The 24,747-nt window shown below is 38.8% G+C and overlaps 1 protein-coding gene across 5 annotated transcripts in view; it reads left to right on the top strand.

Moving 5' to 3' along the window:
• RMDN2 (regulator of microtubule dynamics 2) overlaps positions 1-15,350 on the top strand; it is a 67,731-nt gene extending 52,381 nt beyond the window's left edge. For all 5 annotated transcript variants that reach the window (XM_077843580.1, XM_077843581.1, XM_077843582.1 and 2 more), the window contains exons 8-12: positions 1,036-1,134; positions 6,766-6,819; positions 7,137-7,217; positions 14,986-15,035; positions 15,141-15,350. In XM_077843580.1, coding sequence (XP_077699706.1) covers positions 1,036-1,134; positions 6,766-6,819; positions 7,137-7,217; positions 14,986-15,035; positions 15,141-15,210 — 354 coding nt within the window. In that variant the 3' untranslated portion in view covers positions 15,211-15,350. The remainder of the gene's footprint in view (positions 1-1,035; positions 1,135-6,765; positions 6,820-7,136; positions 7,218-14,985; positions 15,036-15,140) is intronic.
• Positions 15,351-24,747: the final 9,397 nt, after the last annotated feature.

Genomic DNA, 24,747 nt, shown 5'->3' with positions numbered 1-24,747 from the left:
GCCAAATTATGAAAGCAACCAAAGTGTCCATCAATAAATGAATAGATAAAGAAGAAGTGGTATATTATACCATACAATGGAATATTATTCAGCCATAAAAAATGAAATCGTGCCATTTGCAGCAACATGAATGGATCTAGACTATAGTGCTAGGTGAAATAAGTCAGTCAGAGAAAGGCAGATACCATATGATTTCACTCATATGTGGAATTTAGAAAACAAAATAAATGAACAAGAGAACTAAAAAAGAGACAACCCAAAAAACAGAATCTTATCTATAGAGAACAAACAGATGGTTATCAGAGGTGAGGTGGGTGGGGGATTAAGGGGATAGATGAAGGGGATTATGAGTCCACTTATCTTGTAGAGCACTGAGTAATATATGGAATTGTTGAAGCACTATACTGTATCCCTGAAACAAATATAACTCTGTATGTTAATTATACTGGAATTAAAATGGGGGAGGGGAAGGAAGCAAAAAATAAATGATAATATGAAATTTAATTTTGGTGGTTATTGGTTAAAAAAATTTTCTTCTGGATTGTAAATATGTATACTGGGCCCTCACTCTATACTCCTTCTGGGTTGAGGATCCTTGTTCTATGTACATTTCTGAGATGCTGTGTTCTGGGTCAGGTTGATAACACAGAGTAATCAGGAAGGAACAAAGATGGGGTCTAGTAGCTCCTACATTTTGTGCAAAGAAATACTGGGTGGTTATCCCAGAATCTTGAATCACTTGAATAAACAGGATCAGCTTTATTTCCCATCCCTTTCTCTGATTGAACACAAATCTTATCATGAGTGTTTCAAATTGGTTTGGTAACCAGTGCTTTTAGAGCTCATATTTTGTTAGAACTATAAAAAAAAAAGGTAGAATATTAATGCCATAAAGGTGATCTCTATCATATATGTTATTTAAGGATATTTATATATATACGTATACGTACATACACCAAACATCTAACTGAGGAGAGATTATTTATTCAAAATGTACACAAATTCCTAAGAATGATGTTGCCTCTGTGTTTGCAGGTCTCCAAACTGAGCTGGATTGAGAAAAAAATGGCTGCTACTCTGTTTGGAAAAATACCATCCTCAACAGTGGAAGAAGCTTTGCAAAATTTCCTTAAGGTATACTTTGTCTATCCATTATTTTAGTATCAAACAGGCTGCTGCCTGTACCAGTCCCTCCTACCCCTCTCCGTGAATAGCTCTCTAATGGGAGCTGTGGTTGAACCCTAGTCTTAGCATATCCAAACTGCTTCCCAGAGCAGCTAGCTATGCCCTGGGTCCTAGCTGCATGGCCCTTACTACCAAATCCAAGAGCAGCTCTCCAGGTCATGTGAGTATACGCAAAAGCATTTGTGATTATTAGACTTGTTCCCAAATACTACTAATTAGCCTACTAGAGAGCCAGTTTAATCTTTTTTTTTTTTTTTTTGAGCCAGTTTAATCTTGAAGAACTAGGGACACCTGGGTGGCTCAGCAGTTGAGCGTCTGCCTTCCGCTCACCACGGTGTGATCCCGGAGTTCCGGGATCCAGTCCCACACTGGGCTCCCTGCAGGGAGCCTGCTCTCCCTCTGCCTATGTCTCTGCCTTCTCATGAATAAATAAGTAAAATCTTTTTAAAAAAATCTTGAAGAACTAAAAGGTGCCAGAAGGAAGAGTTATTATTTTAAAAGCCATCACATAAGTTGCAGATAGTCTTATGGAATATTCTTGGAGAATCAGACCAAACTAGTATTTTCATTCCTATCCTAAAATGTATAATTGCTATGCTAATAAAACTCTGAAGAGTTACATGTGTGTGTGCACATAATCAGCTTCCTCATGGGCTAATCCCTGTGTCTTTCTCTGGAAGCAATTATAGAATCTTATAGACCCTAAGATGTTTTTTTCTTTCCTGATCTACCTATTTCAGATTTGTAACAACAGACAGACAAAATCAGGCTCTAGACTGTGTTATCCAACATACTGTACATGCTCATATTTTTCTGTTGTATGTTAGGGATTGATCTTATAGAACTGAAAGGGAATTTAAAGAATATGTATTCTCAGATCGCAAATAGGTTTCATTTATACTTTCCATTACTGAGTGAATGGTTCGTGCCTACCTCCAGGGCTCTGTGGTAAAAATAAGTGTTCTGAGATCAAGTACGAGCCCAATGGAAAAGAATGCAGGGTATAAAAGCACAAGGGGCAGACATGTCTTAGTTTTTATTTAACGTGATCTTTTTTGTTTTATAAAAGGAAATCAGTACCTCAGGAACTTAATTTTTTTAGTGTTACACAGTGGCAGACCAAAGATATGAATGTAGTCTAAGATTATATCATTCCAATTTCTTCACCTTTTTTCCTACCCCTGAGAATTTGTTCTTTTATTTTACATTTTATAAGAATTTAAGATCATGGTATATTTAAGATAAATAGTTCAGTAGAAGACGCTAAGCTAATTAGGAAAAATATCATTTGGACTTGAAACTCATTTATTCATATTATAAAGTTATAAGCAGGGGCTCAGGTTTTTAGGACATTGCACAGAAATTCTTAAGTTGCTAGTGTACCTGAAATACTACCCAGATAAATAAAAAATGATCAAAGGCCCAATAATGTAGAGGTAAGGATTACAACCTCTAGAACCAGACCACCTGGTTAAATCTCAGTTCTGCCCCTTTCCAGTTCATTGAATAAGTTTCTTAGCCCCCTCTCAATTTAATCAATAATATGGAGATAACAGTACCTGAGTCATATAGTGTGTTGTGAAGATTAAATAAGTAAACGCAAGGAAATTGCTTAGTACTCCACACCTAGTAAGAATTTTAACTCCATGAAATTGTCAACACCGTGGCAAACCATCTTGGGGACCTGACAATTCAGTCATGACTTAGATTCCATCTGAAAATGTGCTTCACGGTGTTTGCTAAGGAGTGAGAAGGCATCAGGAAAGCTTCTTCCTGCATCAGCTGCCACAGCTGAGGGTGCTGAGGAGTCCAGAGTGCTAAGGGTAAAGGCTGAAAGGATGTAAGAAAACTGGGAGGTGGAAGGTGAGAAAGAAACTTGTATCCCACACCCAAGGGGAGTCTGCAACCTGTGGTCCCAGCAGGAGGTCATGTTTTTGGAACCCAGACTGTAGGACTCCTGTCCCCAACTCAGTCCCTCCAAAGAGGGTTCACAGGGGCCAGGAATGTGTCCCCAGACCATCCAGCTCCGTTTTGTAGAGATCTGGAGCACTGGCTTTAGAAATCAGACAGTCTGAGACCTGAACCTTTTCCTATCTGTATGACCTGGCCATGTTTCTTTATTTCTCCTAGTCTTAAATTCTTCATCGATAAAGCAGACATAATAATACCTACTTTATATGGTTTTTGTGAAGATAAATAAATTAATACATAAAATTTTCTTAGCTCAGGGTCTAGCACATTAAGTACTCTAACTAAAAATAAATGTTAGCTGCTGTTATTATATAGCTCCTCCAACTGATGAAATCTGATCCTCCACAGCATCACAGCCACTAGGGAGGTGGTTTTTGGCCAAGAGTCATCTATGAATCCTCTGTGGGAATTTCCTCAAACTATAGCATGCTTTCCACCTCATCCAAAATTCTGGCATGGTTCCCTCAGGCAGTGGTTCTCAAATTTGGCTATACACAAGAATCATCTGGAGAGCTTTAAAAAAGGCCAGTCCAGGCCACAACCCAGACTAATTATTTCAGAATCTTTGAATATATTAAGGTATAGTTTATATACAATAAAATGCACCCATTTGAAGTCTACAGATCATTGTAGTTTGACAAATTTATATACTTGAGTAGCCACCACCATTTTAAGATATAGAACATTTCCATCACCCTTAAGAGTTATCTTTGCCCCTTTACTGTCAATTTCCCTCACTCCCCGCCCCAGGCAACCACTGATCTGCTTTCTGTCACTATAGATTAGTTTAGCCTATTCTGAAATTTTATATAAATGGAATCATAGAGCTTGTACTTTGTGTATATCAGCTTCCTTTGTTCAACATGTTTTGAGATTCATTCATTTTATCAATGTATCAGTAGTTCCTTTTTACTGCCTAGTAATACTGCATTTTGTGTACATACCATGGTCTGCTTATGCATTTACGTTGGTAGGTAGGGTAAACATGTCAGTTGTGTCCAGTTTGGGGCTACCATGAATATAGCTCCTATGAACATTCATATACAAGCTTTTATGTAGATATGTTTTGAATTTTCTTTGGTAAGTGCCTGGGAATGGACTTGTTGGGTCATAAGGGAAGTATTTTTAAAACTTGATCTGTGTTTTTAAAGCTCTTCTTGTACAGTCTATGGCATGATTGACAGCCCAGGACCAGTACCTGAGTGTGTGTAGTAGGTAACAGGTGTGGCAATGTTGGGGGATTGGTGGCCCTGGTCTCCCCCACTCTTTGTAACATATGATCCCTGGATCTCCCTTAGTGGTTTTACCACCTGCAGAACCATCATCTGTGTCCTGATACAATGGAGGGTTGCTGCTTGAGGTTATGAGATTTCTTAAAATAATGCTAGTTTATTCAGTAATCTTTTTAAGCACATACTTAGTACCAGCGTGTCAAATGTAGGGGATACAGAAATGATCAACACAGCTCCTGCCTCCAGGGACTTGTATAGCCAAGACCAAGTAAACAACCACAATATTCTCTGCCCAGTGTTATTATAGAGTGTTCGAAGAGCCTAGCTAGAAACTGCTCCTTAACTAGAACATTCTACTGAGCAACACTACCTTCCTTGTTATTCGGGTAAGCCATTTGGTAAAAACTCAGACTCTGCTCCATTTTAGGAAGTTGGTATTGTTAGTAGCTTGTATATATTCCTTTGACTTTTTTTAAAAATCATGAGCACATAAGAGATGTTCTAATTTATAGTCCTTACAGATAATTAAACATAAGTGCTAAGGTATGTATCAGAATTAAAATGCCAACATTAAAAAAAATAAGCTGCTTATGCTCATATGTTGGAGCACATTTTCCAGACAGGATTTGGACAGAGCTGGACAACTATTAGACATAGAAGGTACAACTGAACAAAGTTTAATTGAGGTATTTCTTATTAGAGTGACTCAAGAAATGCACTTATTAGACTCAAAGAGTTGAGATGAAAGTAATGGGACAGGAGTGGAGCAGCAGAACCAGAATCCATCAGCACCATGGATGACTCTCCAGGCTTTTCAAAGCTCTGGCTAGGACTGGGCTTGACAATGTCTTTCATCTGTTGGCAGCCTTGTGATCTCACTAGCAAGTTCTTGGCCAGATCCATACACTGTTCATCTACTTGGTCCTAAAGAGTTATACCCAATGTGGTTCCCTAGTCCAAAAGACTTTGTCCTCCACCTCCTCTAGAATCCTTGCCTTTTGAATTTTATAGACAGTAAATGTTCTTTACTAAAGATGTGCATTCCTTAGCACAGGAATGCCTAGTTCTTAGCTTCCCCTCCATCTTTAAGATGTATGTATCCTTTGACTCAGTGATTCAACTTCCAGAAATCTGTCCTACAGACATGATCACACATGTGCACAAGCATATAGGAACAAGTATGTTCATTGATCCTTATTAGTAACAGTAAAAAAAAAATTCTAATAGAGAATGCTCAGTTTAATTATGGCATATGTGTAGTATGAAATGCAGCTCTTAGGAACAATGAGGTAGATTTGTGAATGCTAACAAAAAAAATGTGTCTGTGATATGTTGTGGGAAAAAAGTTTTGGACCAATATGTAGAAATGTTCCCTTATTAATTTTTTTCGAAAGTGAATTTTTAAAAAATTTGTGTTTACTTGATAAAAGGTCTGGTAGGATGCATGTCAAACTGTTGCTACTGGTTACCCCTGGGGAATGAGATTGAAATTGAAGATGAAATTAGTACAAAGAAATTTCCACTTTTTAATTTTAAAAATGTCCATATTATTTGTATCTTGTAAAACAAGCCCATCTTTGTAAGTTTTTTAAAGAAACCTTCTCTTGGGTTCTGCATCTCTCTGGATTGAGTTCCAGGGTCAGATTGGGAGCTTATTTGCATAGGCCTTTACAACAGCAGAAGCTGACTCTGACCAAAGATTGACTTAGGTTAAGAAGTGCTTTCTAGTAGCAGTGCCAGATGCCTGAAAAAAAGTTCTTATTCACCAGAGATATAGAAAGGGAACTGGTGCATAAGAGTTTAGTAGATGAGGAGTAAAGTGCCTACATAATACCCACTTATTAAAATCTGCAAGTAGGTCTGCTACTTTGACTGGTTGTTTCACAAGTCTGTCTCTTCTTTCAAAATACTTGATGTGATGGACTTCAAATATGATTCAACTCATGAGATGTGTCGAAATCCTAAGAAATCAAGTACTAATGCAGTGGAGTGGAGGATGCTAGCCATGGGATACCAGTTATCCTCTACTCATTTCCTAAATAGATTGTGAATTGTATAGGACTTGTCCTGGGAGAATGTATCACCAATTGTTTTTGTTTTTGAGAGGAATAGAAGAGAAAGGATAGGTTATACAAAGGAATCTCAAAATCTTAATGTATTGTGTCTCATTGTTTCATGAGCCCTATGAGCTGTATAACCTCAAAAGCTGTATTTCTATCTAAAAGATATTGAACTGATAAAATGATGCTAATGTAACGTAATCAACCTAAATTTTTAGGACAATTTGGTTAATATTTGATTTATTAAGATATATCATCTTTGCTGGTTGTTTCAATATTGGCTTGTTATTCTCTTTTCTGTTTTCTCTTAAAATCAGGTTGAAGAACTACACCCTGGTTTTTCTAAGTCCAATTACTTGTACTTGGCCAAGGTAAGAAAGACTACTGTTTTGGGTGCTTGGGTTTTTTTTTTTTTTAAAGATTTTATTTATTTAGAGAGTACGAGTAGGATGTAGGGCAGAGGGAGAGGGAGAGAGAGAATTTGAAGCAGACCCTTTACTGAGAAAGAAGCCCTATATGGGGCTCAATCCCACAACGCCAAGATCATGACCCAAGCCAAAATCAAGAGTCTGAGGGCTTACCTACTGAGCCACCCAGGCACCCCAGGAAGCCTGCTGTTTTGAGATCACTTTGAGTCCATTACATAAAGATGTGATTGTGTTTCATATTGACTATTTTTCATTTCTAGTGTTACATTGATCTTGAACAAGCAGATAACGCTGTGAAGTTTTGTAATTTGGCAGTGTTGCTTCCTTGTGTTACCAAAGAGGTAAGTCCCAACAGTGACAATGAGGGCTGTTATATTATTAGTACTTTTCTGGCTTCAAACATGAACAACTGGCTTAGATAAATCTGGATTTTCTTCCACACTAAAACGTTTTGTATTTAACACATCCTATGAGGTTCTTAAAGTTGCTGTAGGTAACCCTTTACCAGAAGACTCCCTGTATCTTTAAGGGACACACACATCATGGCCTAGCAGTTAAAACATCCTGATGTCTGTTTAATGTTAGACAGCAGGGAATAGGCCAACCCCACTGAGAACGAAGGAGGAAAGCCTAATTCTGGGAAGCCAATGATTAAACTGTGAGAGGCAACGGACAAGTAGGCTGCCCACCTTGGAGCAAGAGGACTGTCCACATGGCTGCCATCTTCAATCCCCAACTTCAACCCCACAGCAGAGTGTGACTATCTTCTACCATGAAGAAGATTTAAAATAATATATTAACATTGTGTTGGTCTTTGAAAACCTACCACTAATGAAGAAGAAACTATCATATTGCTTCTTGTCCTTTTGTTCACAAATTCAGGATTCTGGATGTGCTCTGTTTTAGGAATTTCAGAGTAAACACTCAGTGTTTACTCAGTGTTCCTATGAGCCATATATTGGTGGTGTGGGAACAAAAGAAAAATAGATGAATGTTTTCCTGCTCCCTTCTCATACCACCAAACGTTATCATCCTCTGAATCACATCTAAAAGAAATGCCCCAAGGGACACCTGGGTGGCTCAGTTGTTAAGTGTCTGACTCTTAATTTCAAAAGTATGTCTTGATCTCAGGGTTATGAGTTCAAGCCCCATGTTGGGCTCTGCACTGGGTGTGGAGCCTATGTTTAAAAAAAAAAAAAAAGGAAAAAATGCCTCAGAAATAAGCATCCTTCTTCTTCTCTGTTGGAGCAACGGTGGCTTCACTATTTGTTGTGATCTTGAATATAAACATATAAGACATACCCACAGCCCTCTAGGAACTTACAGCCTAGAATATAAATTATATATCCAAATAACTATAGCTCAGGGTGGAAAGCCTAAAGTGCTAAGAGAGGTACAAGTAATTGGTTATGTAAATAGTGAATATGGAAATTATTTTCACCTAGAAAAGATCAAGTAGCATCAGAGGTGGGCTTTGAAGATATATGTGGAGCTGTGCGTGAAGCACATCTCAGGTCATGAACAAAGGCATAGAGGTGGAAAAGCAAAGATTTGTTCGCCTGGAGGGGAGGGGGTTTTCAGGACGGTCATGGGAAATAAGGATGACGGTGGTGGTGGGGGAGTGGAACAAGACCTGCCGGGAGCCTCAGGGTTCAGGAGTGCCCACGTCTGTACACAGGACTTATTAGGCGTCCATGGACCTTTCCAGCAACCACCTGTACAATGTCTTAGATGACTTCTATGTTTGGGATTTCCTACAAGGTCGATCATCCTTCCAACTCAGATCCCTGAGTTGGTTTTGTTGGTCAGTACTGAGCACAACAGTGCAGGATCAGTAGTGGCACTTCTCCAGAAGATGCTTTATAGATTTGGGGGGCAGAAAATAGATTTTGTTCCTCTGGTTGCTTGCTTCATATGAGTGATGGGGACCCTACCATCTTTTCCACCTCTCCTGGAATGTCAGTTTAGGTTACATAAAGTCATTTTAAACTGAGTGCCTATGCGTTCTTATTAGAATTTGAGATTAGCGGATGAGCAGTGGGTGTTATGCTATATGTTGGAAAATTGAATTTAAATTTTAAAAATGTAAAAAAAAGAATTTGAGATTAGAACACAGTATGATAATGAGGCATAACACCTGGTTTGACATGCAAATATTTGTGCATAAAATTTAGAGTGCTCACACAAGAGCTAAATATCAATGACCCCCAAGGTTTGGTCCTTGGTCCCTAAGTCTCTTCTCTCCTCTCACTCTTCCTCCTCCCTACCTCACAAGCCTGTTTTCTATGACTTCAAATGCTATCTACCTGCCAGGAGTCTTCATATTTGTATCTCTAGACCTCTCTTCTGAGCTCTGGACCTATTTATCCCACTTCCTATGTAACATCTCTACTTGGAGGTTTTGCAGACATCTCAAACTTAACTCATCATCAGGCCTTTAGATCTGCTTTTCTCCATCTTCCCATCTACTAATTGGCACATTCATTCATCAGTTGGGAATGCTGGGAATCATCCTAGATACTTCCTTTTCCCTCAGCCCTCAACCCAGACATCCACCCAGTCCCCAAGTTCTCAGAATTCCTCTTCTAAAACATGCCATGAGTCATCCAACTGCCCTCTTGCTCTACTCCACCACTCCAAGCAGGATACACCCAAGTTCACCCAAACTACATTGCCTCCCACTGGTCTCACAGCTTTCTTCCTCCCTCCTGGTCATTCTTGGCTCTCAATAGCAGCCAAAGCAACAGATGAAACAAACCTCAGTATGTCGCTTTGCTGCTTCAGAGTCCGAAATGTTTAGCATGTCCATCATGGCTCTGATGTATGTTCCCCGCTCTCCCCACCTCTGCACCCTGCTCTTCCCTGCCTTACACCTGTTGTTGCCTCCTCCTGTAATACCCTCCGCCCCCGCCCTGAGCCCTCCACTCCCTTTACTACCTTTATTGCTACTCACCCTTCTGGCCTCACCACAAATGTCATTTCTTTAGGAAAGACTTCCTTGACACTCCCAGGCAAGAAAGTACCTCGTACTTTTCTTTCATATTTTTTAGCAGGGTTGTGGTTGCATAGTCATTTGTCTGATTGTTCCATGAGAGTCACAGCTAGATGTGTTTCATTCACTCCTCTGTTCCCAGCACCAGTTGCCATGCCTGGCAGATCATAAGCATTCATTCATGGCAGGAAGAATCAGAAGACTAATACCCTGCAAATAAAAATATTAGTGCCAGTAGTACTAATAAATAAGACTGATTATGAATGTAGCTAAGAGACCTGGGCACTGTGGAAATATTTATGTAATAAAACAGCAGTAGTGAATATTTCCATGTTACTTTTTTTTTCCAGTGATGTTTCCATTTGTATATTCTAGGAGATTTTGTTTTGTTTTGTTTTAAGTAGTAAATGACCTATCAGGAATATCTCAATTTCTTTTTTAATTAGAAACTAGGCTGAGGAGAGTTATCTGTAGTACCCCTTCTCTCTGTAAGCTTTTCCTGACTGAAATATATCCCGCTAGTGATTCTGCTGACCAGTCTATTCATACCCAAAATGCTTAGCAGAGCCACAAATTACGGTTGAACACCCCTTCTTGGCCCGGCCATCAGTGCTCTCTCCCTCAGGTGACCTCGCAGGACCTATAGGCTGCTTTCTCATGGCACTTGTAACCTCTTCCTGGCATTGGAGTCACTGGTAACATGTCCTCCATCCCTTCCAGGGAACTCTCATCACACTGCCCTTGATACTGGGAACATCAGCCCTTGGGCTCTAGGGCCCAGACTCATGCATGTGAGCAGCTCTGGATTCCCAGAACTTGAAATTGCGGTATTTTATTATTCATGTGGACTTTTCTTGACCCTAGGAAGGTAATCTCAGGTCCTGAGAAACATCCCGTTTTTAAAATAAAAGGGATCCTGTGTCTAAGGCAGTGTAAGAATGCTTGATGAGTGAAGTCATGACCACACCAGCAGCTTGGGAGTTGTTTTGCCTGGAGGAATGGTCCAAGTCATATTGACCTGGAGTATGCTGCAAAAGCTCCGCTCAAAAAGTACTATGTCATATCATGTTTTATGACAAGGGAGGTGCTAATCTGGTAAAGAAACAAACTGTTCTTAAATTTCTGTAATATTTGAAAGTGACATTAATTGCTCTTTTAAGGACTCTGAGAGTGCTCACAGTAAGGAATACTTCATCCTGCCTAGCAAGTTCTTGGAAGTTAATGTGTTGTTTAAAATCCTGGGCTGTATCTCCATGCTGTTACATAGATTAAGAATCATCCCTCTGAGTAGTAACCACTCTTAGTAATACAATTCCTAATCCTGCTTTTAATTTTCTGTCTTAATTAAGACCTCATATTTGATTTTTTAGAAAGCTTTTTTTTTTTTAAATTTTTATTTATTTATGATAGTCACACAGAGAGAGAGAGAGAGGCAGAGACACAGGCAGAAGGAGAGGCAGAGACACAGGCAGAGGGAGAAGCAGGCTCCATGCACCGGGAGCCTGACGTGGGATTCGATCCCGGGTCTCCAGGATCGCGCCCTGGGCCAAAGGCAGGCGCTAAACCGCTGCGCCACCCAGGGATCCCTGATTTTTTAAATTAAGAGACTGGTTTTTCAGTTAAGTTTATAAAATATAATTCATCCACAGATGTTCATCTTGCCTTCCTGTTAAGGGAATACCACAGCTTAGTGTGATGAGCAGGTCACTTACTGAAATCCAGCAGTGTTGTCCAAGGTCTCCCATTTGTTAGAAATTCTGATTTGCCTATTTATTTCTGGTTTGAACTTATTTCTTATAGATTAACTCATCTGTGCTATCCATGCCTTGAGAATTCATTCTTCCTGGTACATTTTAAAATAAATTAATAAGGCCACTAGAGGATGGACAGAGTTTTCCCACTCTCTGAACAGACATTTTCATGAGTTGCAGGCGGAGAGTGCTACTGTGTCTATACTCCTCTATTTCTACTCTTTGGGCTCTTATCTTTTACTGATTGACATTCTAAAATATTCATTGAGCTTTCTCCATATATAATGGCCTTGGTTGTATATTTTAAGTTGATCTTAAAAACACCTGAAAGAAGTTTCTTAGACCTCCTTTTAATAATTTTCTTAAAATAACTGATGACACAGCATCGGTTTGGAATCAGCCATTCTTAACATGTACCCTGTCTAATCAAATTGATGTTGATAATCATTCTCCAAATGCCAGGAGTATAACAACATAATATAAGTAAGTCTTTCTCTCTCCTACTTATCTGAAGTTTTTGGCAGAGAGTATTGACATATTTTCCCATATGTGCTTCTTTCCTGTGGTGTTTATAAATCTCTTTCTGGCACGATAGTTATTTGTGACATGTCTTCTGTCCCTTTCAGGGAGCTCTAAGCTCATCACACTGCACTTGATATTGAAAATGTCAGCCCGTGGGCTCTAGGGCCTAGATTCATGCATGTGAACAACTTTGTATTCCCAGAATCTGAAACTGCAGTGTTTTATGGAGAGAACGTGTGCTGTCTCAACAGAATGGTTTGGGTAGTTTGAATCTGGGGAAGAAAGGATAACCTGAACTCAAAACCATAACCCAAATCCTTAGAAGATGACATTTGCACAAAAATGGCCAATATACCGAGTGCTTGAAACATAATGAAGACCTCAGAATTAATCACATAGCTGTGCAGTTGACATGTTATGAAGGAAAAAACTTACATGCAGGAGAGTATCGCACCATATGGCTGTAACCAATGTGGCAAAAACTTTAATTGGAGATTATCACTCAAGGATCAGCATAGAATTCATATGCAGAAAAATGAATAGATGAATGGATATAGGCAGTTCTCTAGCAGGCTCTACTTTCCCTCAGATTTCACACTGGAGAGGAGGTCTTTGAATATAATGAGGTTGGGGAAAGAGCCATAGCTCCACTGACTTAGCCTGTGTTACTGGAGAGAAGCCTTACAAATGTAATGAATGTGGCAAACCCTTCAGCTGAAGAACTAACTTTTGTTTACATGAGAGAACTCACACAGGAGAAGAACCCTTGGCCTGTCATCAGTGTGGAAATGCCTCCAGGAACAACTCATCTGTTAAACAGCATGAGTGAATTCACACTGCAGAAAAACTATCCTAATGTCATCTGTGTGGTGAAGCCCTTAGCTGATGCTCTAACCTTAGCCATCATGAAAAATCCTATAAATGTAATGAGTGTAGAAGAGCCTTCAGCCTCAGCTTTAACCTTTATAGACACAAGAGTTTCCACAGGGGAGACACCCTACAGCCTTTAGCCAAACCTCAAACTTTGGAAGCAAAAACAAGATGGGGAACAGCAAGTCTTTACGAGGAGGAGGAAGCCATTTGAGAAATACCAGATAATTTATGTTAGAGCAGCAATTCAATGAAATAAACATGAGAAACTGTTTCCTCATAGAGCAACATTCCAGGACATGTAAGGATTCTTACTGAATAAAACACTCTTGGTATCACAAATGAAGGAAAGTCTTCAATGATCACACATACCTTCAAGTTCTCACACTGGGGAGTCCTTCAGGCTTCTAGTCAAAGTAGGAATGCCTTTATCTGCCATTTATGTAAGAAAACTCCTACTGGAGAACAAAATGATCAAGAACCCTTTAGAACACAATTTAGCAATTCAACCTATAATTTAGACTTTTGGCAAAGGGTGTGGCACTGAAGATCATGTCATGTAAAAAGGTAGAACTGTAATGCATTCTTGGAAATGTTGAATGCAGAATAGGTAAAATGTAATGGGCAGTAAGATAGTCCCTCCTCAGTAGATTAATAAAAGTTGTGTATAGAAAATCTAATACATTGGCATTTGTCTTCAATCATGAAATGTTATGCTGAGTAATCAGGCCATTTTCTCTTTGTTTCATCACTATTGAAAGTTGATTAGTTTCTATTTTTTATGCAGCTCTAAACAAATTTACAAAGACTTTGTTCAAACAGAAAACAACTTTTAATGTAATTGAAAAATGTAGAATACAAAATAATGTGTTCTAATGATTATATTAGTGTTGAAATATGTATCTACATGGCAAGGGTGAATGGAAACATGAACACATAAACACACGCTATGTGATTCAGATATTTCAGGATACTGATGTGGGTGGTGTACATGCCCTACTTATTTTTTTAAAAATTTTTTTACAGGCCCTACTTTATAAGACACTAAAAGCAAAGGCTTGGAATTGAGAAATATGCCTAAAAGCATTGAACCAAATGTACAATATGGCTGAAACGTTGAGTACTAGAGGGAGAGAAGAGATGAGAGCCTTGTGTACCTTTTTCCTAAAGGCAGGGGAAAAGACCAAGGGGTATTTTTTTTTTTTTTGAAAAATTCTAAAGATTATTTATTTGAGGGGGAGGAGGGAGCGAGAGAGAGAGGGAGAGCACACAATCAAGGGAGAGGAGCAGAGGGAGAGAGAGAAGCAGACTCCCGCTGAGCAGGGCCTGATGTGGGGCTCAATCCCAGGACCCCAAGATCATGACCTGAGCTGAAGGCAGATGCTTAACCTACTGACACAGGCGCCTCTCAATAAATGTCAAATGCAAAAGTGTAGAGGAGTTCCCTGTCATCTGAATTTATCGCCACTGTTTCCAACCTCCACTCTTGTTTTAAAGGAATAACAATACATGTGGAGTACTATAAAATATACTTGGTTTCTCATCTTAAATATAAACTACTTGATAAAGTCAGTAATGAAATGCGTATTTGCTAGTCTGGATCTTGCAGTGGAATCTCACATTTCTTCAAGCTCTCCTAGTAGGGTTAGGACTTCTTGCACATGATACAGTTGAAGAAGAAAATAGTGTTACCATTAACACACTAGTAAGATCCAGCATGTCAGCCTACAGGGAAGGCTCTCTTTTTCCTGTATCCCACCACTCCAAACCTGGTAGAGGAAGAGCCTAGAAATAGCTCTCCACATTATATGTGTTCTCAGAGATCTGAATCATGCCTGGTTCTAAGAAATATGTAATTTCTTTTTAATGGTTCTTTAGAATGTATCACCTCACTCCACCAAAAATTGTTTCCGAGTACCCAGAGTAGCAGGATCAATGTGTGAAATTTCATTATGTATTTGTATTTTTTTATAGGATAAAGATGCACAGAAAGAAGTGAAAAAAATAAGCACTTCCTTGAAGAGGTAAATAAAAGAACTTACTCTTCAACAAATCAGATGTGGTCTACTAAAATTCAAACTAATCCAAGTTGTGTTTTTTTATTATCCTTTTTTCTTTTTTGATGTAAGGATGATGTGCTCAGATTTGAAGGTAAAATCACATTTCTTCAGAATGCATTCCACAAGTAGACAAAACTAATCATGTTATTTGAAGAAATCAACTTCCCATAATGTCAGTACAAAATTATCTTTAAACATGTATGATTATATTTTTCCTATCAATAAACATAGTCTTCAGAATATTTCTTTAAATAAAATATTTAAATCAATTCAATAAAATGACCCCTAGCGATTCTTTTATTTCTGCTTCAGTGGAGACTTTTTAAAACAAAATTTCATTACTATGTATGAAAAATGGGAAAAATAGGCAAAGGTCATGAACAAGTCATTGATAGAAGAAGAAAAACAAAAGAGTAAATATATTGTAACTAGTACTCAGAAATGAGAATAAAATTACAGTAGGATACTGATTTGTCATCAAATTAGCAAGAATTTTTTTTTCTTTCAAGAAATGTTCAGTGCTAATAATGATGCTATGACTTGAAACATTCTCCACCACAGCTGGCAGAAGGGTATTTTGACACAAATATTTGGTAAAATGTATCCTGAGCCTTAAAAATGTATTAACTCTTTAATCTTGTAAGGTGATTTCAATGAAATAGCTCTAAAGAGAAAGAGTATAATTATTTATGCACAAATGTTTATAACAGCATTATTTATTTTAGCAAAACACTATGTGGAACAATAGAAAGCAGTTTACCATATTAAAATATAAATAATTACAACAGGGTATTATTTTGACATTGAAAAAATTCCAAAAATTGTGAAATGCACAAAGCGTGTTAAGTGCAAGTACAAGGCAAAATAGTGTATACAAAACATCTCAACTATATGAAAATATTTGCAGAAAAACGTCTATTGGAAAGATACTAATCTGGTAGCAGTTCATATTTCTGTGGAGTTAGGTTTTATTTCTTGTATCTCCCATTTTTTTCACTACCAAAATAACACTTTAATTATCCATTGTAATGGATAATTAAATTTTTTAAAATTTTATTTGAATTCAATTAATGAACATATAATGTATTATTGGTTTCAGAGGTAGAGATCAATGACTCATCAGTCTTATAATACCCAGTGCTCCTTACATCACGTGCCCTCCTTAACAGCTATCACCCAGTTATCCCATCCCCCCACCTCTCTCTCCCCAGCAACCCTCAGTTTGTTTCCTATGATGGTTTGTCTCACTCTCTGATTAATAAACTAAAAGGATTTTTTCATTGAACTTAACTAGCAATGATCTATAAAGATTCCTCACTACACTTTAACCAACCTCATCCTGGAAATCAGATCAAAACTTGAATTTCCTGTTTTCTATCCCAAATACAGGGGCACACACATACATTGATACACTCAAAATTTCAAGCCCTGACCTAGAGATGGCATTTAATCAAACTAAGCTAATTCCTCCCTCTGGTCGTTTACAATGACCCATCAAGGTACCCGAATCAGTTTAACTGCTTCTGGCCCAAACTCTTGACAACAGGTCTAATGTTGACCCTACTGGCTAGAAGGACAGGAGTCTGGCAGGTCTTTGCACAGATACATAGTGTCCACAAGGCTATGGATGCCTCTGGTTTTCTCTAAACAGCTAAAAGAATGGGCCAGTTGAGGCAGGTGATTGTCACTACCAGCAAAAGACAAAATCAGCCATGTTGTGGGAGCAGCTCATCCCAGCAAAGAGCAATGCAAAGACTTCTGCCAGGAATTATGAGGACCATCTAATCCATCTCTGTTTAAACAAAATTCCTGTTTGGTCCTTGTAGTCAATATGTCTTCAGCAGACAGACTGATGTCCCTGGGTTGAGTGATCCAGTTTTTGGATAAGGACATGCCCCATTGGGAGTGTAACATTCCTGAAAGTTACTTGACTCTTTAAAGCATTAGGAATTCCTGACACACTTGACAATGTCTTCAGTAGGATGTTAGCAGAGGAAATCTCCCTCCTCCTCATGGTTATACTGGATCCCCCTTCAAATTAACATTAAAGCCCTGCTGGCGAGGTCACAACTGAAGACAGCCTCCACATTAAATCTGCCCCCTTTTAAAAGCAGAGTGTTTTTCTCAGATGGCAGCACTATATGTGGATTGTTACACTTACTCCAGTGAATTTCTCATGAAGTGAGTCCTATGAACTGACTGTAGCTTTCTTTCTATGGTTACTCCACTCGCCACTCCCGCTGCTGACCTGGGAGAAGCCAATGGCTACAGAGCACTTCTGAAATGATTTGGGGGGTGGGAGAGGTCACTGAAGCCAACCTAGTGGTGTGCCGTCTACTGCAAAGTACATAAACTCCTAAACTTTCAAGAGACTTCATGCTCAGCTTTGAAAAGGACAAGATCTGATCCAGAATTTCGAATATATTTGATTTTGGAAGATAATAAACTGTGTGTTAAAATTTCTCATAACACATTAAAGAAGTCAGTGTTCTGCTAAAACTTTGGCAACTGTCCTGTCCGTTTAATTTGCAAGGTTAGTTACCTTTCTTACTAAATAATGAATGACCTTCACTGGAACATGAAAAAGACCCCATTGTGCCTTACAGTGGTCAAAAGGCTTTTCGTTTGATAATATTTGTGTAATTTTGAATTCTAAGGAGCAGTGTTAACAGCTGGATGGAACCACAGAGACAGTCTTCTAGACCAGCCTTCTCACTTCCCTTGTAAATAAGTCTAAGCTCTGATGCAAAATTAACAGGGAAGGGGTCAGGGACCTTGTGCCCTCCTCCGTCTTCTCTGAGCCCAGGGTTTTTTATATTTAACTGATTGGAGCCCAACGTGTCTGTTGTAGATTAGGGGCTCTGAGAATGGTAACGCTTGCATGGTGTTAACCCGTGGTTCTACCTTTTTAAGTGCTTTCCCTACATTAGCTCATTTAATCCTCACAGTGGCCCAATAAGAAGGAACCTTCAGTGTTACCCTATTAACAGATAGGGCATCTAATTAGATTTGAACTTGGGTAGTCTGCTCCAGTCCACGCTGTAGTCTGAACTGTGCAATCCTGCCTGCAAACGGAGCCAGGGTAGTGGGGGGCAGAGGGAGCATGGGGGTAGAGAGAGATGGTAAGGAAAGAAGGAAAAGAAGAGAGCAAAAAAATTTTTTTCCTTGTATTTATTTTTTGGATACTGATACTCATTTTCTAATGTCACATAAATTTCCAACAACCTATTGTGTATCTTGCCTTATATTATTTTCGTATTCCCATCATCTCCTTTCCCAAGATAAGGAAGGAGGGAGAGAGGAGATGGTGAAACCTGCTTTCAATGACTTGTTCCATTCAATTTGTGTGGAGGGAGAACCTCCGTAGAGCCTTTATGGCCTATTGTTGGGCAGTTAACAGGAATATTTTATTTTACAGTTAAAGACGTTACATGTTAGAACCAAGTATACTTAATGTCTTGAGGTTCCGTGACTTGCAGCTCCCAAACCAGGATTTTGCTCTCGGTGGCTAAAGTCAAGTGATAACTTTTCAAAATAGCTTTATTGAAGTATAATTGGCATACCAAATGCACATACTTAAGGTGTATAACTTGATGTTTTGATATACATGTTTCCCTGAGACCATTACCCCCAGACATTTCCATCACCCCCAAAAGATTCTTCAGACCCTTTTGCAACCTCTCCCTCCTGCCTCTTCCTGCACCTCCTATCCCCAAACAACCACTGACCTGCTTTCTTTCACCAGAGATGGCATTTTCTAGACTTTTATATAATTGGAATTATACATTATGTTCTCTCTTTTTTTGTCTGATTTCTTTCACTCAACAAAATTATTTTGAGATTTGTTCATCTCATAGTGTATACTGAGTTCATTCTTTTTTATTGCTGGGGATATTTTATTGCATAGATATACCACAGTTGTTTCTCTCCATTCATCTGTTGATGAACATTTGGGGAGTTCCCAGTATTTGATTATTACAAACAAATCTATGAATATTCACATAAATTCTTCAAATGAACACATGCTTTCATTTCTCTTGGATAAATACATGAAGAGTAGAATGGCTGGATCATGTGATAGATCTATGGTTAAATTTTTTAAAAAGTGGTCAAACTGTTTTCCAAAGTGATTATCCCTTTTTTTATTCCCACCAGCAATGAATGAGAGTTCCACTTCCTCCACCTTCTTAACAATACTTGGTATGGTCATTCTCCATAATTTTAGCTACAGCTCTACATGTGTAGGAATATCTAATTTGCATTTTTTTTATTTGGTTTTAATTCTCATTTCCCTAATGGCAAATTACAATGAGCATTTTTTCATGTGCTTATTTGCCATTTGTATTATCTCTCGTGAAGTATCTATTCAAATTTTTTATCCATTATTTTAATTGAGATACTGGTTTTCTTTTTTATTGAATTTTGAGAGTTCTGTATATATCCGGTATGAGAAAAGTCCTTTATTAGATATGCAGTTTGCCAATGTTTTCTCTTTGTGGCTTGTCTTTTAATTTCCTTAACAGTGTCTTTGACAGAACAAAAGTTTTTTATTTCGATGCATCAATTTATACTTTCATGTATGTTGTTTTGGTGTTATATCTAAACACTCTTGCCTAATTCAAGATTATAAAAATTTTCTCCTATATTTTCTTCTAAAAATTTTTTATTTGAGGTTTTACATTTAAATGTGGGATCCATTCTGGGTTAATTTTTGCATATGGTGTGAGGTATGGATCAAAGTTCATTCATTGTGAATACGGATATACAATTTTCTAGTACCATCTGTTGTAGACTATAGTTCCTCCACAGAATTGCCTTTTCACCTTTGTCAAAAATCATTTTCCATATATGTATGTACTTTCTATTTTTTCCATCAATCTATTTATCAATATTAATGCCAATATGACAGTATTGATTACTGTAGTTTTATATTCTCTTGAAGTCAGATATTGTTATTCCTCCAGCTTTATTTCTTCTCAAATTTGTTTTGTCCATTCTAGATTCTTTGCATTTCCATATGAATTTTAGAATCAGTTTTTAAAATTTCAAAAAAAAAAATCTAGCAAGGATTTTGATTGGGACTTTGTTGATCAATTTGGCTCCTTAAGGAGATTGTGAGACTCCTTTCAGGCTCCGCTTTTTTCACTGTTGCCTGGAAAGTCTCTCAAGGCAGGGATCCCAAGCAATTGTAGGGCTTATCTTGTTTGTTACAATCTCTCAGGGACTGATTACTGTCCTTCTTTCTTACTGTCCAATAACTTGAAAACTATTGGGTCTGGGATGCCTAGTGGCTCAGTGGTTGAGCATCTGCCTTTGACTCAGGGTGTGATCCCGGATCCCAGGATCAAGTCCTACATCAGACTCTCCGTGGGGAGCCTGCTTCTCCTTCTGCCTATGTCTCTGCCTCTCTCTCTCTCTCTCTGTGTCTCTCATGAATAAATAAATAAAATCTTTTAAAAAAAATTAGGTCATTTTGTTCATGTTCATGTTCTGTTTCAAACAGAAATTGTAACTTCAAGGAGTTGTAATTCTGGAGCACTTTCCAGTCCTCTAAACCATTATTTTGTATACCACAAATGCAAACATATTAAATTGCTTTTAAAACAAGTTTCTATGATGTTCAGATGTACCCATTCCATTCTATAATATAAAACAAGTTGAGCAATTGTACTATGAAATTATTTAATTAGACTTCGGTTACAATTCAGATAATTTGTGTTTGTTTTTAAATAGCATTATTAAGCTTTGGCAAAGTTTGCATATGAAGAATTAAATTATACCTTTCTTCCTTCTGGAATACTTTATATTTACCCAACTCAACTAATTTAAAATTGAGAAACCTGACTGGGAAAAGAATCTGCTATAAATTGCAAGTAGAAACAGCATTAGGAATTATTAATGTCACTTAACTGTGCTGTTAGCAGAGCCCTGGTTGGCCAGCCACTTCCAGTGAGGTAGACTAGTCCCACCATAGTGTGTATGGAATTCATCTGGAACCCAACATTGGCTGTTCTCATTTTTAAAAAGTCCCAGTCAGGGGAGCCAGGGTGGTTCAGTCGGTTGAGTATCCAACTCTTGATTTCAGCTCAGGTCATGTTATCAGGGTCCTGCCATCTAGCCTCACATTGTGCACATCTCCCCCCCGCCCACCCCCCCAGGCCTGGCTCAAGTGATGGAAGCTCTACCATAAAACCTTCCCAATGCACATAACTCAATATGCTCTCTCCTTCCTCAAAATAGCAAGGCACTTCCTGTGTCTTCCATCAGATCTCCTGCAAGGCAAGGGCAAGGACCATGGATTACTCACTTGCCTGTCTAGCAGTATATACTGAGTTAACATGTGTTCACCTAAACCAACGCAAGAAATACAAAAGCGCTTCACAGTTCCTAGGGTTCCTAAAAGAGAAAATGTAGGGTCATTTCTGCCCTCGGAGATGATGGGACAGGGAGCAAGCAGAGGGCAGGAGGCAGAGCAGGGCAGGAAATGGAGCAGCCCCGCAGCTCAGGGACTGGCCAGAGGCCGTAAGCTTGAGGCAATGCCAAGACCAGCCCTTGACTTCAAATTCCTAGTACTCTCTTACTCCCCCCAAAACAACACAGATCCTGGACATTCCATTTTATTTTTTACTAGACCTGCATTAAATGGAATATGGATCATATATTAGGCTTCATCATTATGGCATTTCTATGACCCAATCGCTTTCTTTTTCTTTTTCAAGTTTTAATTCATATTCCATTTCTAGGCTTCACTTTGTAATCTACTGGCTTAGTAATAAAATAACTCCTGCAATACCCCAGTGTTGAACTTAAACTGATTTAGAGCGGCGACAGAGGACTGTTCCTAACAACCCAGTGAGAGTGAGCACTGCTCGTGGAGAACACTTAGCCCTTATGCTTGTTGCTAACAGATTGGAAAATTTGAAAACAAGATTTTTATTGCTTTGGGGATTGATCCTATAACACGTACATATAGTGATGGCACATATGTTTATAACATTTTAAAAGTTGTCTTTTAAATGCAAAAAAATCTCTGCTTTATATTCATATCAGACTTCCACTTTTTCAGAGTATTAGCACTAGATGTAACATTTCCTTGCAAACTCTTTAATTGCTGAGATTGGTAGGACATGGTGGCATCTTGACCAAGAAGAAACCGGAACAAGGTTAGACATGCTGGAAATCATGGACCCAGCTAATGAGAGAGTGGAGACGGGCCCCAGGTCCCCTGACTCCCAGCCCTGGCATGTGCAGTGAGGGAAGAAATCATATTCAGATCCACATAATCAGCTTTAAACCATTTTATATTTAATGTGTTTAGGAACTCTTTCATTTTCCCTTGTTTTTGTTTTTATTTTTGTTTTTTTACTGAAAAGTGCTTATGGTAGTCTATCTTACAAAGATAGACTTCTGGAAATTTGTGTAATTGTTAATTTAGCAAGGACACACACATATCTCCCACAGTGGGAGAAATGGTTCATTGGAAAGGAAAATAATAATTAAGATGGGCTTTGGGTAGGGAGCTCAGTGTCCATATAACAGAAATTCATGGGAATGTCCTGGAGAGATGCCTTATTCTACTCAGGGAACAATTTACATACATCTGGTTGTGGTAATTTTTCTGCAAGATGCTGCTCATACTTTGTTTCCCTTTTAATTCTGATGTAATTATGTGAATCTTCACTGTTCCATAACTATAATTTACATTTCAAAATGTACTTAGTGGAGATTATGATCAATCTCACAGTTGCAAATCTCCCCTCCCCACATCTAGACTGTTCCAATGTGACTCACTGAGTTGGCTGAAAAAATTCAAGGGTAAAGAAGTTTATTTGGATTTTCCCAAACTCAGCAATGTCCTGTTAACACCCAGTTTTCTTTACAGAGAGGATAACTTGCGAGGGGCACAGATGCAAAAGCTGCCTGTCTCCTTCTGATCTCTCACCTTGTTTCCGACTGGAAATGCTCTGGGCAGGGACCCTCTGCAGAATGCACAGGGCCCAGGGGAAATGCTTTTTTTAACCACAGTTAGCTAGACCCCAACTTAAGTTTCTTGTTCAAGATTCAAGAGAGGAGCCAATTAATTGAGTTGGGTCTCAAAAGACATATCCAACCAAGGAGATTGTGTGCCGTGGCTGCCAGCCTACCACTCAGTCTCAATCCTTGTACAGCCCCGTAGCAGATGTGGGGGTGAGATGTTCACTGTCCCATTACCCACCAGGCATTTCTCAGAAGTGAATGCTATCTCTCACTGGGGTTCACCTGTCCCGCAAGCCCATTCATCAGAGGAGGGGTCCTTTTCTTCTTACATCAGCTTTATTGAGGTATACGTTACATACAAACAAATGCATTCATTTTAAGTGTACAGTGTGATGAGGTGGGGCAAATTTATACACCAGTTTAAGCCCTACCACAATCAAGATATAAAATATGCACATCACTCCAGAAGGTTCCCTTGTTGTCCCTTCCCACTCAATCTCCGGCCCCCACCCCATCCTCAGGCAACCATAAATCTGCTGTCTAGCACTACAGGTTAATTGTTTTTTAGAATATCACATAAATGGAATCATTCTTACTCTGAGCATACTTTCGAGATTCATCCATGGTATTGCGTATATCAATAGTTCATTCTATTTTATAGCTGTGTAATATCATATAACTGGAGTGTCATAAATAGCTTATCAGGGACACCTGGGTAGCTCAGCAGTTGAGCATCTGCCTTTGGCCCAAAGGCATTGATACTGGAGTCCCTGGTTTGAGTCCCACATTGAGCTCCCTGCATGGAGCCTGCTTCTTCCTCTGCTTATGCCTCTCTCTGTGTCTCTTATGAAAAAATAAATAAAATCTTTTTAAAAAAATAGCTTATCAATTCACATATTTGAGGTTGTTGGCAGTTGGGGGTTATTATGAATGAAGCTGATGTGAACATTCATATACTAGTCTTTCAAGGACACGTTTTTATTTGGAAGGTGGAGACCAAAGCCTAGGTATGGAATTGTCAGTACCTGGTAAGCATATGTTAGCTTTACAAGAAACTGTCATACTGCTTTTCCAATGGCAGCATCCTTTTGCATTCCCATCAGAAATGCATGAGAGTTCCATATCCTCACCAATACTTGGCACTGTCAGCCTGTTTTTAATTTTAGCCATTCTAATGGATGTAAGGCGGCATTGCATTGTGGATTTAATTTGCACTTCCCTAATGGCTGAGCATCTTTTCATGTGCTCATTGGGCATTTTCTTCCTTGACTCAATTGTTCTGACCAGCAGATGGCACTAAATTCAATAATCAGCCAAAAAGCATCCTGACAGCCAAAAACATCCTTGTCACTTGCTGGTAGGTTGTTACTTTTTCCTTCTTGCCTTAACACTGGCAGCACATAAGAAAGCTGACAGGAGCTCTGATTTGCCCCCTCATCGCAAGATGAGGTCATCAAAACAGATCTTCAGAAGCCCCATGTATAGAAACTTTAGCAGGTAGATTGAGCCTGTGACATTGGAACAATACTGGGAGAAGGAAGATAAATCATATGTCCCTCTTCCCCTGCTTGCTCTGCTATACTTTCTGCTATACTTACAGGAACCCCCACTGGTACAATCCCATCAGCCAGTCATGAGTTTTCTGACCTCTTGCAACACAGTCCATGCTTCTTATTCTGCTATTCAAATCTGTATTTCT

This window comes from Canis aureus, chromosome 12, assembly GCF_053574225.1.
Source record: "Canis aureus isolate CA01 chromosome 12, VMU_Caureus_v.1.0, whole genome shotgun sequence".
Taxonomy (NCBI): domain Eukaryota; kingdom Metazoa; phylum Chordata; class Mammalia; order Carnivora; family Canidae; genus Canis; species Canis aureus.
The sequence above is the reverse complement of the archived record's forward strand: the minus strand, read 5'-3'. Positions and strand labels throughout refer to the sequence as shown.